The following is a 20,574-nucleotide window of genomic DNA, read 5'->3' as shown; positions in this document are numbered from 1 at the left end:
CCCCCGATCCGGCAATAGGGGGTTTTGTCCGTAAATAATGGTTTTCCAACCGTGACCGGTGGAAAATTGTCTGCTAATCGTCGGCCGATGCTGGTCGGTGGTGGTGGGCATGGCTCCATAAATCCTCTTACTTTTGAAAGGTGTGATACGAAATGAACAACTCTTCAAAGAGAACTTGCAGTTGTGGAACCGATTGGGGGCCAATCAAAATTCTTGACCTGTCTGTTTCTATTTGGAGCACATTGGTGAGGGTTATTAATCTATTTACTAAATAAAACAATGCGCCGTTTCTTCGCCCAAAACCTTGCCGTGTTGGATTAAAACTTTTAAGCAACCTATTTGTTACTGTTGATTGAAGTTTTAATTAACCCTAGACATTAAAATGTGTACCACAAAGTGCTACAAATTGGCAAGACTTCTATTGATTTACTTTTCAACGGTTTATAACTGTGCGATGCTACTCTAATTGCTATCCAATTACTTGGTGGAACTTCTTCTTCGTCCAATCACCACGTACCACCGCATTTATAATCCTTTGAATTGCAATTGCCATAAACTATTGCAAAATAATTGATGCATAAAATCTCTCCACACGTACGCCACTGCAGCATTTATGCAGCGCGCGCACTCAATAAACACGAAACCATGTACCATTTAGTTGTTCTGCGTTCAAAAACAGATTACCTTCAGGTACTTCGATACTTTGAAAACCGCCCAGCAGTAAACAAGGAGGAAATGTTTGTTGTTTTTTTACCAAAACAACCAACCGATCCGAAAATTAACCCACGCCACTTGATCTGTTTGTGTTTGTGCGTTTTAAACCGGTACCGATGTAGCTCACCCCGAAAACAGAACATCCTCGAAAAACGGTTCAAATGCTTGTACGAAAAAAGCTAAATAAAATACACATCACCCCTGCAAGCGAATCCTGGCGAATGAATATTTATGTTTTAATTAAACCACCAAACGGTACAACGGTTCGCGTATCGTAAAAAAGGGGTCGCTCTTGTCGAGCATGGCAGTGCCCACAGCATACGAACAATGCCAAGCATGGATGAAGCGGGAGCATGGGGAAGATGGTGTAAAGAGCATCGATACTGTTGTTAAAATGCCTTCTTGGTGTGTCCTCTGCCAGCCCGTGCAAAAGTCTCCATTTTTCCATTAACATTTATGTTGGCCCTCCTCAAGCGGTCCCGGATCGTAAATTATCCAACTCGATTTCCGGCATGCAGAATGATGCATGATGTCGAGGAGAATATTTTCCACCAACGAGACAAAAAAAACCCTCCAACACAAAGGATGCTGTTCGGTGGCTACTTCTACTTTGCATTCGAAATAAAACGCCAGTTAACGTTCAATTTGTTCCGGCAAAATGGGGGGATGGCTGGCGCGTTTTTATATACATCGCCAGCGTGTACACGAATGTCAATGTTAATGGGGTCCTGTGGACGACGGAGTGGCCTACCGCCACTAGTAACGGTTTAGGCGGGGTCTGGTGCGTACATGAAAATGCTTTGGAATGCTGTTCGTGCTGTAATGGAGATAAAATTGTCCAGATTCGTACCCCGTACTATGTGGCATTAAAATGAATAAAATGGCCTTGAATGGTGGATGAATGTGCTGCAACCCTGTAAAAGCTAGCTCACGCTAGACGGCAGCTTAAATATTCGCCATTTGGAGTAATCCCCATAAACGGCTACGGCGCGTGTCTCTCCTGCGTGTATGTTTCCGCCCTGCAATACTTTGTCATCCTGCAGGATAATTTACTTGCCGCTTTTCCTTTTGCTGGAAACGTTTTTCCCCATACTCTCTACGCCTTTTTGGCTACAAAACCCACAAGCCATAATTCCTTTTGCCCCATCCGTGGGATAGAAACAACCCAGCGATGATGTTCTTCCAGGTTTAGTTTTTGGTAACATCCCACCTTACAGTGAAACCGGTCGAGATACGTAGCTTTAGAGCCTACGCTCCATTCCTGCTGGTCGGAAAGATTATCCTACACGGGCGGGGTCTTTGCAGCACTTTGAAACCGATCATAATCTGGGTAGCAGCAGAAACATTCATTAAACGTGTCAGACGGCTGCTTATGCTGTAAACCACACGACTTCATCTCTCCTGTGGCGTGGCATTCACCCCCATTTACAACCGAAGCGAATGGTAGAATCTTCAAGTTCTACACCATTGTGTACAATAGCAGCAGTATCGGAAAGGGATAACACAGCCAGGAAGATATTTTAAAGCCACTAAATGATTCCTATAGGTAGATATTAATCTTTTCACAACCAGAACTTCCCTTTTTCAAGCAATCTTTTTTGCATATACAATGCAAATTATCATCAGCACCTTCCTGGTGTGGGGCTCTCGGAATCGAATTATAAATCCGTTTCACACCAAACTATTGTCTCCCAGCAGCAGATTTAATGCACGCACACTGCACACTGCTTGCAAAAGTTCAGAACATCTCACGAACAAAATGAAAATTAATTATTATAGACAAAACTTTTCAACACTCGGACTCGGTGTCCGGTTCTCCAGTTTTGTGGGTCTGCATCTCTCTGTCCTTCTTGCGCAGGTTATTGATGACTTCATATGATGATTTTTGGACAGTGCAGGTAATATGCCGACCAAACCCCCATTGTGCGCTAAGAATATAAGACACGGGACAGTGTATTAATTAGAAAAGTTTCTACCCAAACTAGCCGCAACCCTTGGAAGTTTCTTTCGACATAAGAGGCCCGGTCTTGATGTGTCTTGTGGGAAGATATGGAAAAGATGAGATGAGACGCTTGCAGCATCGCGAAGCACAGCTTGACCGCATAAGGCGTTCGTCTGACCGCTAATAAATGTTCTTCAATCCATCGCTCAGCTAAATCACAGACACAGAGATCAGAATTTTGAAAGCATGTTTCTTTCATCCCGTTTAAGGTACCGTCACAAGCCTTTTGGGTAGTCAGTTAACCAGGATAAGTATCATAAAAGCGACTTCAGATAAATACTACCAGCTAGACAGGCATTTTCTGGTGCTAAAATCGTATGTTTAACGGACGTTTTGTAAATGGGTTTCTTTAAAAGATGTAAAAGATTCCAATTTCCATGGGGATTTTTCTCAATTTAAACGATATTGTGATTTATATTTATTTACAAGATAACATATCTTTGATTTGGTGATACGATAATCAAACTATCAGAATTCCATTTTCCTGCAAAGCTACATCGATTTCAATACAACGACTGAACGGAAAATAAACACGACATTCGTTTTACGGCAACCACCATACCATCGATAAAATGCTGCCACAATGTTTCTTTTCAAATTTCCACCGTGCAGCATAACTCCACAACATTTCGCAGAAGAACTGAACTGAACTCCTTTTTTTGTTATTCGTTTTGGAAATAAGCCGCTTTTTATCTCGACATGAGCAATGCCCGAAGGCCAACTCTGGTACGTGTTTCGAATTTTCTTCTCGCCGGTGAGGAAAGGTTCACTCACATTCATCAACGTGTTTATACCCCAGCCGGTAAATATCGTCATTCGGTAGAATCTCTCCTAATCTCAGCACCATACAGCACAAACACACATGGCCACAGCATGCACGCTCCCACCCTGTTCGCAACAATTCACTGTAATCTTTTTGTTGGAGTCGAACCGCACCTCATCACCACCACGATCCCGTGATCTCGTGGACGCGTTTTTCTTTGCTGCCATTTCATTCTTCGGGTCATTGCCAAAATATCGATTGTCCTCACGGCGGTAGGTGGTCGGATAGGTTGCAGAATCTCTGGGTCTCTTCCGGTTTTTGTCGGGACGATCTGCTTACTGTGTGCCGGCCGACCCGAAAATCCGGAAGTCGTTAAAAGCGAAAGTACTGCCGTATGTAATTCCGCCAATAAATTTATGGCATCGTAAAATGCGTCCCAACCCACCATCAACCGCAAACCCTTGGAAACCAGACCCGATTCCGTGCGTCCCACTTGGCTGGCGGGTCCCGGATGGCGACGGTGCGGTCACGCGCTGGAAAAAAAAGGAAACGAAATGTTGGAAAATCTGTGACCACATGCGTTATGCTTTTACCCACCTCTTAATTGTACCTTTTGTTATTGTTTTTTTTTCGTTGTTGCTTTCTTGCTTTTCCCTCTCCGAGATCAGCGACCAGCGAACTCGATTTACGATGCTCAGTTGGCCGACGATGGCGATTTTTCGAGTACGGAATTTTAATTCGATTTGCCACCGTCCGGCACTGTCCGTTGTTGCTTGTTTGTTGTGATAAACATTAAGGCGCATAGCTACAATAACAACGTTCGATTGGAAGGACATTCTTCTTCTCGCCAAATACGGTCTCCCGTCTATCGGAATCCCGAAGGCGGATTTAACTTCTTTCTTATCTGCTCGGTGTGATTGGATATTGATTTTTAGGACGGTCTCCATCGTCTTTCAAACACTTCTACAACTCTACCAGCCATCCGGAACTAAAAGGAGCCACAGTTGATGGAACTTTATCATGACTGGAGCAGATAGAGTGGCTTAAATCTAAATTGAAAGTCGACTACTGTGACGATTTGCCAGATGAATTGAAGACAAATAAAAGCAGGAAGATAGGTGGACATGCGACTAGGAGCTTCTCTAAAGTTAATACTTTATCAATCAATATCATACTACAGATTCGTTCAATTTTGTATGCACCTCAGAGCTCTTTTTTGTCACTCACTGATTTATCGATCATTGGGCGAAGCTTTAAGGGAAAATAGTAAGACATATTGAACGCTTTTCCCCATTTCCCTAGGGTGACATTCGAAGGTCACTCGGTTATAAAGGATGTGTGAAGAAGACACTTCAACACCTTCGACGCCAACTCTTCAACAGGGTAAGCTAAAAATATCCTTCAAATCTACCGTGTCCTTCGTCTGTAAGGTATTCGTTCACGTACACTCTAATAGAGAGCCATTTTACGCCACACCGAAGCAAAAAGGCTAGCTGCTTCCCGTGTGGCTTCAAGGAAAAATAAACAGACTAAGCTTACTGAGCTTATGCCAACAATAGATTGACATTAGCGGTGTGTCCTTCGATTGTGTTATGCTATTTTAAGATGGAAGCTCATTGTGTTAAGGGTGAAGGTATGAACAGCTTTCTAGGGATGTTCGGTCATGGAATATATTAATTCCTTGAGTTGCGTCTCAAGCAATCATTGACAAATCAGATTTTCTAAAGTCCCCATTAGAAACATAAAAATGATACTCAATACTTTTGAATCTTTTGCGTACATAAAAAAGCAAAGATTGAAGTAATTTGTCAACAATCAATTTTCAAATAATTAATAATGATGGATATTATCATCACATAACAAAATAGATCTAAACAAAAATTTAAAAAAGACCAAAAAAAAACGATTTTTTATTTTCTTTTAGAACATTATAAAACTCCAATATAAACTATAGCAAATAAAATCAGTAATATAAAAAAAAAGCGTAAAACAACTAACCTTAAGAATAGATGGAATTATATCGTTGTTTTCCTCCTCGATAATTTAGCGCTCAGAATATGTTAGAAACCATATATTAACGATATTTTTAAACCCACCCCTTTGAAGCTATAGCAATGGCAATATATGCCAATCAAGCTATCTTTCCAACCCAACCATCCGTTTTGCTTTAGTAAACAACTCAGGACGATAGTTGTTATATCGTATGTTGTGTTTGTTTTCCGAAATGATCGATAACAGCGATAGAAAAGGCAAAGGTACGCTACTGTTGCACTTGACATCCAGGGAGAATGTGAAACGCTTCGGTATTATGCCAATTACGGTGATTCCAAATCCGTCCACCACGCGCACCCCCTACCCAATCAACAATCGGGCGGCCCTACTCCAGACACGGTCGCTGTCCAACGTTGGCATTGGTTGGCAATTTTGAAGTTTTGATTCTGATCCTATCCACAACTCTGTCTATCGCGCTGTAGTTCATCATTCACGACGCCGAGTAACGAACCGTTCAAGCCATCGGTCTGTGTATGGTTGATGGTGGATGGTTAGTGCAACCTTTCGGCACAAACAGCAACTTTTCCTCCATCCCATTGCTTCCACAGGCAACGGTGTCAACAACCCGGTATCGCTAACTTTCCCGACCGAGCCTTCCGGTGTCGAGTTGTCCGGACACTTTATAAAAAGTCGCATTACGATCGTTTCCAAACATCACGGTCGCTCACATCGCAGCACACCGTCAAATGTGCAACAAAACAAGGTTCATGCTACGATTTGACTATCAACCGGTTTCCGGTACACGTTGGCCAAATGGCGTCCAATAGTTGGGAAATTTGATGGAAAGTATCTTAACTTTGCCGACACTCGATACAGGAACGGGCTTGCCCGTTTCCAGTCTGTTTGCAATCCACCAGACAACAAATCAGCAGAAAAGGGTTCCAAAGCAACAGAACAAAATATTTGACGATCCAGCTCCGGTCTGCCAGACGTTAGAAGTATCGGCATTTGCTACATGGTTTTAATTTGTGATCGCTTCCAGCGCGACGCGGGCTGCTGCTATCCTACCTCAAACGACTTACTTTTTGCGTACCGCTATAAAAACATTGTGCCGGCGCGGGTGTTGAAAAGCTTCAACTTTTCCCACCAACCGATGCAGAAACTTTTCGGTGCCATTGAACGGTGGAACGGTGTACACATGTAGCGCGCCCCGGCTATTCGTCTGAGCAAACAAAATTTAAATTGAATTTCGACAGCCATCATTGCTCCGGGCGCATTGAAAAAAGCACCACAAGAAAGGTTTGGTATGAAGAAGACTGCTGAGAAAACAACCTTGCCGCAAAGTTAGTCTGTCCGCATCCGAACGAATCGACACCAGCGTGAGGCTATTTTTACTTCCCGTTTCCTTTCGTTGCTTATTCATTCCGGGGGCTTAAGGGACAACTTAAAGAAGCTATTGCTGTCCAGGGAGCCGCTGGTTTTCGAGGCGTACACTTTAGTTTGACGCTTAATAAAAAAAAAGATTCGTTTCATTCATTGAAAGTTCGTCCTTGAGATGAAAAAGAATACATTTACAACCGGTGGTTTAGTTTACCAGTGTCCTTTCCATTTTTACGCTCACTTGATAGCGTGCTTCTTTTGATCAAGCATACACCTTCATGTTCCGTTTCCTTTTTCCTGGTAATCAACTTGATCGTCTCATCATTCTATCATCCTCGCCCTTTTTTGTGAGGTAATAAAATAAAATGACAAACGTTAATTTCTCACTCACTCACCTGCGAAATGGCAAAACTGCAAAAGCACCATAGAGCAAACTTTAAGCGCCTTATTGCCATAAATCTGCCGTCCCTTGCTTCCAAGAAGGCTGCGCTAGGCGAAAACCATTTGAAGACCTTCAAAGCGAATGTATCGATTCATTGAACTAGGGAACGAACCATTTACTATGAGCTTTTTCCCATTTCCGCCTTAATACTTGCCTGCCACCACCTTGAGTCTTGCGTTCATCGTTTGCCGAACGCTGTTTCACTTCTTGTGCCTACATCATTTCTAAATTGGACCAATTAACGCATTGGACAAATATGTTTGCACGCGTAAAGGCAACGGGCGTGAGTCCTTCCTGCGATGTATAACAATTTTGAGTTCTCGATTCGCTAACGAACTCTGTCGTCGAAATTCGTTGTTGGGCGAATGCATCACTGCTGTCGGTGTCGAAATAAATGGAACGACAAACTAGTGAATTAATTCAATCATGATAAATCACGAAATCTCACACGTATGCGATTGCACGATGAGACAAAACAAACAGTCTAGCGAGTTGTTGATGAAGGTTTTTTTTAATATTTCCTGAAGTGGAATAGTTGAAATTTCATTTATAAAATCACATATCCAGTCACGTACAATTTAAGATTACATGATTGATATAGTAAGTAATGTAGCTATGAATTATAGTCCAACAACTGCTTATTGTGATAATCCATTGTCCTTAAACACATAAGGAACATGTCTCTCAGAGATGAATGAGATGTTACCGCTTAGTAACAATCTCTGGGAGGCCACTGAAATTGGCGTTTATCTCGTTAATTCTTCTCAATATATTCCGTTATCCCATATGCATCTGATGTATTAAACTATCTTATAACATTTAAAAGTACAAAACAATCTCGAGTGTTTCTAAAGTTGTGTTTTGGGTGGTTCTTTCTAGCGCAATTCAGACCAAAAATGGATAGATTAGCTCACTCAGTTGGCTTATCCACATACCTTAACCACATTCACAAGCTTAAGTAAAGGAAATTTTCATTCACCTCCACCTGACGGTGGTTAAAATCATTCCTACTAGATGTTGGCATCTACCGTTTTGGAGCACTACGTATCTAACCAAATGTTTAATAAATGGCATTATTTTTTAGTTTGATTCCCATCCCCCCTCAAAATTTTCTCTAATGCTGCTGTTATATAACAGAGTTAAAGTAAATAATAATTCTCCACTCATAACAATTGCTTAACAGCAGTTATACTGCAATTGTTATCCTCCAAGATTATGCAGAACATTGAAGAATAACGCTTCTCCGGAAGCAATTCTGGTATTGTTCACATCCCTAGCAGCAATTTGATTGGATTCGAATGCGGAATACGAAAGGCTGAGAGAAACCGATCCGATAGCAGCAAAATGGCAGCCACATCCACATTCCCCAAGCGTACATAAAATAAAGAAGCATTGCAACATTGATACTGGCATTCGGAGCAGTAGTGACTCTCACACCCACCCTTTCTTACCACGAAAGGACACCGCTCTAAACAGAATCGGTCATTTTGCATGCAAACCACATTTAACACGACATTAAATGGCACTTTTACACGCACGGTTACAAGTTTGCAACCCACGCACACACGCAATCCAATGTGTTTTGGCGTATCCTTACGACAACGTTTCGTCCCACGCTGGTTCACTGAAAGCCAATTGTACAAATTCCGAAAATAACCTTCGCAAAATCGATCTGCTTCGGGTGTTATGGGACTAAAACGGACACCATCGCCTAACGGAGGGCTAGCATGTCGGGTGCCTAATCCTGGTATAAGTGGGTTTTGTTTGCGAGAAGTACCATGTATCCTGGAAGCTAATGGAGTGCCAAAATAAGGGGACAATCTAAGAGCCGAATGCAGGCGCAGTTGATTTGCTAGCGAGTGAATGACCATGAAAGTGTTGTGGTTTTAGCATTGCTGCAAGATCCAACTACTAAAAAAAGAGATGCGTAAGGATGAGTAGCATATTCCATCCGTTCACGTGTGTGGTTTATCTGTCATGAATTGTCTTTTGTTTGAAATTAATCCTGCATCAGCACTTCTCTAAAAACACGCATCACTACGAAACTCTTCCGAACAGGCCCCCCCATAGAACGATGCGAGCGTTCGTTCCGTCCCGTATCTCTCACGAATCCTTAAATGTATCAGAGGTTTTTGCACACCCCCCAACATTGGCTTAAAAAAGGACGCAGATACTCAGTAGGCACTCAGGCAGTAAAGCAATATGTTTAGTATCTATCCGCGGGCATCACATTACAGCAGCGGGAAGATGTTGATGCTCCTCTCAAAACGGTTATGGCTATTATCGTTCGATCGTAATGACTCGTACCTGTAAATGTCGGTTCCGTTTGATGGTGCGTTCGTTGGAAAAGGCCAATTATTGTCCGTCTTTCTTCACAAAGACGATATCCGAGGACATAAATTATCGTGGATCATTCGCGTTTAAACGCTTCTCTGTGTGAAGCAAGTAGAATATGAAAAAAAAACTATTTTATTCCTGTTTATCCTACAATAATTCCTCGCCTTTTAGTAATGCGGACTGGCCGTTCTTCTTGAATAAAAACAAATAATCTTCGTTTTATAATTTTTCGTTACGTAACGCTGAGCCACCGTTCATAACCTATTGCTAACAATTTTGCTCCACCCATCGTCATCATTTGATGCAACCTTTTAAAACTTCCCTTCCAATTTAGCTTGAGATGCACTCGGCCTGTCCCAAACACTTGGACTTGGACGAAAACTCCGAAATGTACATGCCTGATTCTGGGTCAGATAATGATTCTGACGGCCTGTCAGAACCTTCCGTCCGTCAGGTTTCTCATACCTTGAGGGGCGAGGACCATTCCGACGCTGCTGTCGAGTGTCTTCAGCCACCTTCGACATTTCCCGAACCCGGATATGGTCACTCTTCCGCCCAGTAATAACGTTTGCAGAACGCTGCTGCAAAAGATGGAGGAAAATGAGATTTCATCAGGCGATAAGCAAATCGACAATGAACGTACAGGCAAGTCCGAAGTTTGGCCTGAAAATGTCTATGTCATCACGTGGAATTAATTTACCTCCGGTTGGTTGGATGAAGTCGGTGACAATTTGACCCCAATATTTCGACAGGTATTTTACGTTAAAAGTTACTTTCGATGAAAGCAAAGTTAGATAGTACGAAGGGTTTTTTTACTCACATTGATAATTTCTAAATAAAATAAAACATAACTAAAGTTTGGTATGCGTTGCCTCCTTTAAACAACGTCTTATATTGTCTTCAATATCCTAATTTATTAACTAAATCGAATCTACTTTGAATAAAATATGCGTTCTTAAGGGCTTTATCTTCGATGCACGGACTCTTCAAGGTACAACTTTCTTCCTTAGGCGCAATTTTCCTCCTTCCCCATGATTAGCATTTTCTTAAAAGCCTATTTTCTGGCACGCGCGCACACACACACACACATGACGTCCTACTTTTCGATCATAATTTATGCAATCCTGGTGTGTGGAGCACTTCCGTACGTCAACGCTACGGGCCATTCATTACGAGCCGGAATATTCCATTCAGCCAACTCCCACTTAGAGAGGTGTTTAAAAATTTACATTTCTCAAATAACAATATAAACTTCCGTGCGTGCTGAAACCGCACCGAAGCCGAGGCTGGGGGACCATTAAACAAGTCGCATTAGCGTAAAATGCATTCCATGTTTTGGGGAGGAGGACGTTGAATTTGTTGGTGTTTTTTTTTTTGCAACAGCAGTGCAACATTCGCACAATGCATTGTTGAATATTTCATTGCAAGGGAAATAGGCATGAAAACTTTCCGCCATCATATATTCAAACACCATTATCGTCTTATTATATAACATATTCATTTATTTTCAAAAACAAAAGCTACATCAAATGCAGTTTGCTTCAAATTGCTGATGTCTACCATCTTCACATTACTTATATCACCTGCAAAGTTTCACATCGCTGTCTCATTCGCGCATTCGCTCTCATTCGGTGTATCCTTGCAGAAGCTTCCGCCTGTAACAGGTTCATTAATCAACTTGCCTTCGGACGTTGCCTTTCAAACATTCCCAGTTCCGGAACAGCACAGCAGGATAGTTGTATTACATTACAACATCCTGAATGAGTGGCACGCCCGTAGGAGTTTTCCAGTTAAAAGCATAACGATCCATCATTAGTGGATGCGATCATGGCGAACAGAATAATAAAAAAAACAATCTCACATCCTTTTTTACCACCACTCACTTCCAACGCAACCTCCAGGTCCGTTGGTTGTGCTCGATCAAGTGGGTATAGAAACACGAACCTGGTGTGCCCTGAAACTATTCCCTGGTTTTTTTTTCTTCTTTAACCAGCTCGTGCTGTCTGGCTGTTAACAGGAGGAAAGGGAGAAGTGATATAAAAGAACAGGGATCACTGTGGGAAGTAATTAACATTATTTTCTACCAGCGGGTCAATCTCGCCGCACGCCATGCATAGCGAGCAATCAATCAAAGTACGACAAGGTGGTGCATCACTTCCGAGTGTCAAATTAAACGAGGATTACGAGCTTTTCTTATCTCATCTCTGTATCATTATTCAAATTGTTTTGCTGGCAGTGTTCGTATTATATAGTACGTGAATTAAATTCTTGTTTCAATAATATTATTTTCATTTTACTTACTCTTAATTGATGATTTTTTAATACAACCGACTTATTAGTCCGCTCAATACATATGCAGCCTTTTTTTTTAATTTATGAACATAATTTATTCACTCAAAGTCATTAGCAGATTGCGACCCCGACCAGCAATATCGATAATGAGACTAATAAACTTTCTGCCTTCTTTTTTACGCCACCTCCAGCGCAACCGATGATGTGGAAAAATCGCTCGAACTGCTCGATAAGGTCCTGTCGGAGTTCGAAGAGGAACCGGACCGGACAAACCACCACAACCATCATCATCACCATCATCATCCGGCGGTGGAACCGGACAGCCCGTCGCAGGGCCACCAATCGGAGGACGATGGTTACATGAGCATGAACGGAAGAAGGTAGGTGCGGCGGACCTAGCGGCTCGTATACATTTGCACATGATTTGTAATATCATAAAGCACCGTTTCAAAGGAAAAAGCGTGTATAATATCACTTTTGAAGTCATGTCTGGATTTGCAATCGCGTCCCCCGTCATGCAGCCTGCAGGCACGTTCCACATTGAACAGAATGAACACTCATACACACACACATACATACGGTCACACAATCTCTGGTCGTTTCAATGGATCACGGTGTCCGGCAAGCCTACTTCCATGTACTTCCGGAGTGCAATTATAGCAGCATTTCCGGATGCTCGCATGGCTGCAATGCACAGGAAGAAGAGAAAAAAGGAGCTTTCTTTTGTGCTTTCTTTCTCCCATTGGGCAGAAAAGCACAGAAAACTTTGCGGGGTCGTGTTGTAATTTTACCTTCCGGAAAAGCGAAATGCATTTCTTTTATTTCATACTATACATGCTAATGGTCCACGGCCTATGGCATTTAAGCTTCTAAAGGATGTGCACACATACACAAGCAGCAAGACATCTGCCTGAAAGCAAGATTTCAAGAAGCAACCCATCAACGACACACGGATACTTCTGGCTTCGCTCTCTTTCCCGGCTCGTTTGCTTATCGTTCCGCACCTTAAGTGCACTTGTGCTACCGACACACCCTAATGAGGCTAATATTTAACGAACCTACCAGCACTGCTTTAACGCTGAAACACCACGCGGGGACGAGATTTTGCGTGCCACGATGAGCGCCTGCATTTTTTTGTTGCTGTTGTTTGTTTCAGCTTAAACTTGAGCTGTATCTCCACGCTCGCACGGTTCGTTAGCAATCTCAGCAATGGTTTGGGCAATGGGCACGCAAGGGAACGTAAAGTGTGAAAAGTTTTTCCATTTCTTCGGTCGAACGCACGGTAGCAATTTTATGTGGTGTGAAATTTTTGTCATCCAGCAAATGTAGATGTATCACCGATATGGAGGTGTGATTTAAATTAAACGGCGGTGCCTTTACGGCTGTGAATAAATTTAAAACTCGCTAATGAAGTGTTGACAATGGATGTTTATGAGCAATTAATTTGCACCTTTTTCTACAAATAATATCAAGTTAACTAATAATGATCACAATGTTTATGCTCTTCAAGCATAACATTTAATCAATAAAGTTAAAATATTTATATTCTGCTTATGCGCAACTGTTTATTTATTAAGCCAACAGTGCAGTTGAGCTTTGAACGATGGCATTACTTTGCTTTGAATATCTCGTCACAGACTAGAGCACAAACGCTTCCCTTTCGTTTGTTCCGCTCACAAAGTGTCAATTCAACGATCTTACACCACCTTTCGTCCTTTTTCGTTTGGTAGCATGACACTGTTTTATTTAATTTTATGATGCTTCAAACATTCACAACCTCCCCGATACCCGGCAAAGAGTGAAGGAATGTGCATAACTGCTCCTTAAAAAAGATGTTGCGCATTCTAGCTTGCTTGTTGTGCTTGTTGCATCGTAAAAATGGAGAGAACAGAAAAGGGGAAACACACCACGCACACGAGAACAATGAACAACTTCGACCTGAAGCTGAAGAAGCATTTAACTCGGCCCAAAAACAGCCACCCATCCACGGGTCGTAAACCGTGTCCATAACCCCTTGCATGAGATGACTTTCCAGCGAACAAGCACTGCTTCTTGGTTTTAAGAACAGACGCTTCGGTAGAGAATTGGTAAACAACGGTATGAGCGTCAAAAAAAAAACGCTACCCGTCGCCATTTCCATGTTTTATACGCTTTTCGGAAACTTTCTTTACAAGTTTTGGAAGATGTGTTCCGAATCCTTGGGGTGTGTTTTACAATCTGGTCTACGTTTCCATTCGGCGGTTATTTGGTCCAATTTCAACCAAAGCTTTGAAGCAGCTAAAAGGACTCACAAGACTCGCTATTGTATATAGGTATTTTTCTTTACACTTGCATTTCGTTGAAGATGTCACTTGTGTCTATGTCTTACCGAAAATAAAACAAAAAAGGCCCCAAAGCTTCCCAAAAAAAATACGCAATACCATGTAGGCTCGCTCGTTCCATTTCTCGAAGGATAGCGAGGTCGGAGAAGGTATAAGAATTGTCACTTGCATTTGCGACAGCTTCTGTGCTTTTCCGTTTGTTTCTTCTCCGCACGAGCGGGGTGGTGAACTTTTTTGGTTTACGATCAGCCAACCAACGAGCGAACACACGAAGTAAAAATAAAGTGAGCCATAAACGTACCGGAGGCTTAATAAATTGTCACATAAACTGTCAGCTCGTCCCCCAGGAGGGTTCAAATATTTAGCGTCACATGCACACATACCAACACACGCACACATGCAAACACACGCACCCATTCGTAAGTACAATTCGTCGTGCGTTTGGTAAAAAAGTAAATGAAGAAGCAATGGTAGAAATGGATTGTTTATGGGTATTTCCATTTTATCCGCCCGGGCAAGTGGTGATGGGCCTTACTTCTATATCCACCATCCCATTTTACGTGATCGTGAAATGCAGGCTTTTATATTTTATGGTAAGCGACAGGATTTTCGGAAGGTGCTCGCTGGAAAAGCAAACGTATGCTCCTAATGGCAATGCAACGACATTCGCTACAGGAGCCTGCAATTGTAGGTACTTTGGCGATCAGATTTATAGTGCCACTTGATCGATTTGCCCAGCCTTATGCACTGCTTTACATGTGCCTTTTTATACCAGACGGAAAAGACAAATTCCTTCATCTCAATGCTCAAAAAGCTCCCATTGGTGAATACAAACCACCAGTTCCTCCGTCCGGAAGGCTCCCAGCGTCAATTTCCCAAACCAGACGGTCGATAAATCAGCTAGCGGGTTTAACTTCACGCCACCCAAAAACTCAATTCCCATTCCCTTTTTCTTCTCTCCGGTTGTTCACGTTGCAGGGCCAAATTTGTACCTGATTTTCAACCGACAGACGAGGCCACTGCACCAACGCATCCACAAGTGCTACAGCTACACCAACCATCACATCACCAGCAACCGCAGCAGCAACATTCGCTTCCGGTACCGACGGACGAATCGTACTCGCCGCCATCGCCCGAGGAAGCGGAACGAATCATTTCCAATTTGCTACCAAGGTAAGGCGAAATGGAACGGAATGGTGTTTTTTTTTTGTCACAGATTACAACGACACGGACAAAAAGGTGGGGGAAGGAAAATGTGCACAAGTTGCATCACATTTTGAAGATGGACAAAAACACGGATATAACATTCCAATGTTTTCCACCCGATGCTTTGAATGATGGAAAACTTTAGCAAAAAATGTGATCGTGGAAAGAATCGTTTAAATAAAGCAAATAGTACTTTTTACTGCTTCCATTTTGCTAACAAGGTCCTTTAGCACGGATGGATGAGTTCTTTGTCCTTTGACAGTACTCGACAAAAAATGCTCTTCAAGTGTTAGGAACCACTTTAGACACTGCAAGGGATCCTTTATGCAGTTCCAAAGTAAAGCTGCTAGAATAACGTAAATGCGTGAGTGCGTTATTTATTCATTCACTTTGAAATATTTTGTTTTCTGATTCGTGCTTTACTTAATTGAAGGAGTTTAAAGCTTCTTTACATGAAGCACTCCTGCTTAGCTAGCAATCGAATGCATTTGTAAATTATCAGCCACGCTGCCACACCGGAATGTTAATTTATATCCATACAAGCCCGTTTCAGCTCAATGCGTTTCCAATTAATTGGACGTGAGCACAATCGGCAACGGTTAAGAAATTGGGGATTAATTAAAATTAATTGGGCACGTTCATTCCAGTTGTCATTGTCGCTCGGCGCAATATTACCATAACGTAATTTCGTGTCTTTTGTATTCCACTTTGACACCTATTAAAATGATGGTGCACACGAAGACCGTGGACAGGGTATCCAAAAACCTCACTCGACTCAACGGCTGCAACAGCTCCACCACGAGCGAGAAGATATATATTATGTTGTGCTCCAAATTACTAGCCAAGCATCAGAAAATCGCCTCCCCAGCGGAACAACAACCACCCCCCCCCCCCCCCCCCCCCCCTATCCTTCTCTCCGTACGTAGAGCAAACAAAAGGATATACGAACCGGTTTCTGATGCTTTCAGCGCCTACTCGTGAAGCAACAAAAGCTGTGAAGAGCATTATGTGTTGTTTTTTTTCTGTGTTGTTTACTGTTTATGTACTCGGGGCTAATCAGAAACGCTCATTTACATCCCGCTCTCCAACGCAAGCGATGTAAGCCTACACCTTCCTATCACTGTCCACTTAGGGATGATGGAAAGTGTCCCCTGTGTGCAAGAGTCGGTGGCCCAGCAAAGTAAAAAAAAATTAAAACAAACACAAACAAATACGTCTGGTAAAGCCGACGACTTTGACGCTTCCAATGGTCCTGCGACTCCCAACGCCAACCCACACACGCTAGGGAGATCCCGAGGAATAGGAAGATGGGAACTGTTGAGTTGATGAAAAATCATGCCCGTACACAAAGGTCGTAATAAGCAGGAAAGGTATCTGTAGTACAACTCCATTCACTGGTACGGGTGAGTCTCCAAGAGACTCACGGTAGATTGTAAACATACACAGCAAAGATGAAACACCAGACACTACAGCGTACCGCTTTCGGACTACCAATGTCGTCCCGCGTTCCATGACAACCGGGCGACATGTCACCGGAGAGAAGTAGTGGGAAAATGGGTGAAAATGTCAACATAATCTGCCCTCCGGGGTGCTCATACTCGTCCAGTGCAATGGAGAGCAAGCTGTCTTGTAAGAAGTGAACAGGGCAAAAAAGGTAGTTTTAGTTATCGTACGAAAACCCGAAGCTGTTGCTGCTTCTTGCGAACAACGCCGTACTGTTACCACGAATCTGTTGATGAAATTGTAGGGGAACAGCTTCATTTCTTACCGAGCAGATATCTGTACAATCTGTTACACAGATCATGTTCCGCCGTTACAAACAAACGCAAACACCGGCAGCAATATCATGAGTGTGTTCCACTACGAATGCATGATGTTGAACGTACGAAGTGATGGTACGAATTTATTGGAAGCACATTATTTATTATTCATTTCACAAGTAAAACAAAACAATGTGAAGGAAAAACTATCAAATTTTTATTTCAAACTTTACGAATTGCAACGTTCGTTTGGATCTTTAAAGTCTAACGCAAAACACACCTCATGCAGCAGACAATAACAAAAAATGCCTACCGTTTGCCGCGTCCTGCGCATATCTTTCCATTTTATTCAACTTCCTTCTTGCCGGCTTTCGAATTTCCATGTGTGCCGACAATTTACCGGTCTATGTACATTCGTTTGCATAGTGAATGAAAAACGCAAACATCAACACAGGGCTGATGGTTAAGTGGAACCATTCGCTTTGTACATATGTCTGGTGCATAAATAGTGGGCATATGCGTACTCTCCTTCGTACTCTTTCTATGCTTCGGTATGATTTGATGAGAGGAACCTTCACCATGCACTATGCAAAGCGTGTTGCATGCAAATAAGTCTCTCTTCCTTTACTGTTTCTCTTGCATGCTTCTGTATGATTATAAACGTTAAATGTTGCAAAAAAGTAGTTGTTTGTTTGATGTGTGGATTTTGTGGATTTTCCTGTGAACATCCAGATAAACCGTCAACAACCATGCGTCTCCATTGGGTAATGAAAAATTTTATTATTAATTCCAAAACAAACAAAAAATCAACAAGTAGAACAAAAGTTTTCTTACAAAAAACTCCATTTAAACCAGCTTACACCTTTCATACACTCTAGAAAGTTTTTCTGAAATAAAATTCGGCAAAGGTCATGGGTCATGTAATTGATACGACACAAACACGAATGGTTTGCCTGCGGGTTGGTATGGCTAAAGCTTACACCGATTAGCTTCCGATTGAATCATTTTTTATCACCCGGTGTCGCATGATTGACATTCCTTTTCCCAAAATGTTAAGCAAACAAAGGACAAACGGTCGTGAGGAAAAGTGTCAAATCGTTCCATCCATTAGTCTTTACTTTTTTCTTGTGGCGGAAATTTGATATTGACCTTCGTCAAATATTGCGTACCAGGTGACCAACTTGACAGCACGTCGGCATTTTGATATACAAATTTATTTATCTAACGCAAAAGCTTGACATAGTACAGCATTAGGAAGATACGAAGAACGGAAACTTGTTTGTCTCTTCGTAATCGATGTTGAACAATAGATATAATTTCAAGCAATAAAGCAAAAGTCATTCATTTTTAAAATTGAATGAACTTGATTAACTGATAAATACGCCACTTACACTTTTTAACACAATATTGTTTGCTTATGCTACCAAAATTTTCTTGATTTATAACTTTGTAAAGGATATCAACCACTTAATCTGACAAAAGGAACACAGGAGCAGGCTATTTTAATATAATAAACAAAGACGAAACAGCAAAACATACACACAAAACGACCTACCGATGGTCTAACTGTTGATGAGAAAGTTTTAAATTTCATCACCATTTGCTTCAGCCTGCGGTACACCAGAATGCAATTATCGTTCATCGGTTGTGATGGAGAAAGCTCGAAGCAACCAACACCCAACCACCGAACCTAAAATAAAGAAAATTAAATAAAAAGAACACCTTATGTGTTAACGGCTGATGTAGCAAACAGAATGCAGGCTGGCTACACACACACACACACAGAAAAAATCAAACAACATTTTCAGTAAGTTTGTTTCAAACTACCTTAAATCGACATCCGTTCCTTCGCTTCGCTTCTACCACGCTATCCTCACCGGAATGTCCACTAACGCACGCTCAAACACATACCTACAGCAGCATAACTGTAGCAGCTAGTAGAAAGTTTAATTCAACTCGTCGCTTCACTATTCAGGTAATACCCATGCACAACAAATACGCGCATGTTTGCAGTGATGACGTTTGTCTCTTTACAGTCCGAGTTTTCCACCAGCTTTTTGCTACCCGATGTGGTGTGATGTTTTGGTGTTCATATTGTTTTTTTTTTTTTATTCATAATTTCACCACACTACGTGGATAGTTTGAGCAGTGGTGTTGTTTTTAATTAAAACTTTTTCGCAACACCGGCACACCTTGCCGTTTGTTTGCCATTTCTACTACAGCTAGCAGTTTCAGGATGGACGAACAAGAAGTTTCGTCCAGCGGTGACAACTACATGACAAATTGCTTCAAACATGTTGGAATTAAATAATTCTACCAGTTGTGGATGCGATTAAAGACAAAGTTTTATTTATTAATACTGTACAACTTTTCTTGGGTTTCTTCCTTCACGTTAAGCAGGGAGACACGATGTTACGCATTTCTTAAACCTTCCTTATTTGGAATGGATTTCCTAGTTTTAAAATATCTTCTTCATCGGCACAACATTCAAAAGGTCTAGTCCTGCACTTTTTGTTTTTCTGTGACTTTATTTACCCGTAGCTGGCTAATTAGTCGTGCGTACGGGGGATTGGTCCGGTCCATTCGTGTAAAGACCGGTACAGCTACCATCATGCCACCATCATCGTTGGGGTGGCCTCCCAACGGAAATACACACAAAATCAATATTTCCTAAACTTATATTAAATATTCGTCTCGCTTGACGCTGGACCGCATCATCTAATTTAATAGTATGATATTTCATTTCCTTACCTAATTTTCCCTACAAACAGCGTTTTTCCTACCGTGACTAGTCCACGCATTGTGCCGTTCAATCGGTCACTGCAGTTCATTTTCTTTGCGACCCAATTTTTGACCGATACACTCAATACCAGATCGCTCAATCAATGCCAAAAACCAGTGCCAAAACCAAACGGGCAATCGGACGGAATCGAACGCGGCGTTCGCACAGTACTGACGGTAATCGACCAGCGCTAAAACCGAACGATCCTTTCCCGGTACAACTCCCGGAACACCGGGACCAAAAAGGCACATCAGTGCTCATACCCTGTCAAGGGCTCGGAAGACGCAACGAGGATGGACCGATGGGTAAGAAACGACAGTACGAAAGCTCGACAGGATGACGATGACCGCAGGATACCGTTCCATCATCATCGGTTGGTTAAATTGAAAATTGAGTTATTAGGTCATCTACCAGCGGTGGCCTCGCTTTTGGCACACAACAGCATCCGTATGCCTGTGTTTGTGTGTGTTTCCAGGAGCAAAAACTGGCACACCGCAACAACGGCACAATGATGCGCCACTTGCTGCACAGATATTCCAGCCTTACCGGTCGGTAGTGGCGATGATGGCTATCAACGGTCCAG

General features: G+C 42.1%; 1 protein-coding gene across 1 annotated transcript in view; it reads left to right on the top strand.

The window, feature by feature from the left end:
• The window catches only part of LOC128716353 (mucin-5AC), a 142,962-nt gene that overhangs the window by 73,808 nt on the left and 48,580 nt on the right, over positions 1–20,574 (top strand). Inside the window, exons 3-4 of the mRNA XM_053811272.1 lie at positions 12,114–12,302; positions 15,222–15,416. Coding sequence (XP_053667247.1) covers positions 12,114–12,302; positions 15,222–15,416 — 384 coding nt within the window. The remainder of the gene's footprint in view (positions 1–12,113; positions 12,303–15,221; positions 15,417–20,574) is intronic.

The sequence above is a fragment of the Anopheles marshallii genome, chromosome 3 (genome assembly GCF_943734725.1).
Source record: "Anopheles marshallii chromosome 3, idAnoMarsDA_429_01, whole genome shotgun sequence".
NCBI lineage: Eukaryota > Metazoa > Arthropoda > Insecta > Diptera > Culicidae > Anopheles > Anopheles marshallii.
This window is presented reverse-complemented; position numbering and strand designations above follow the sequence as displayed.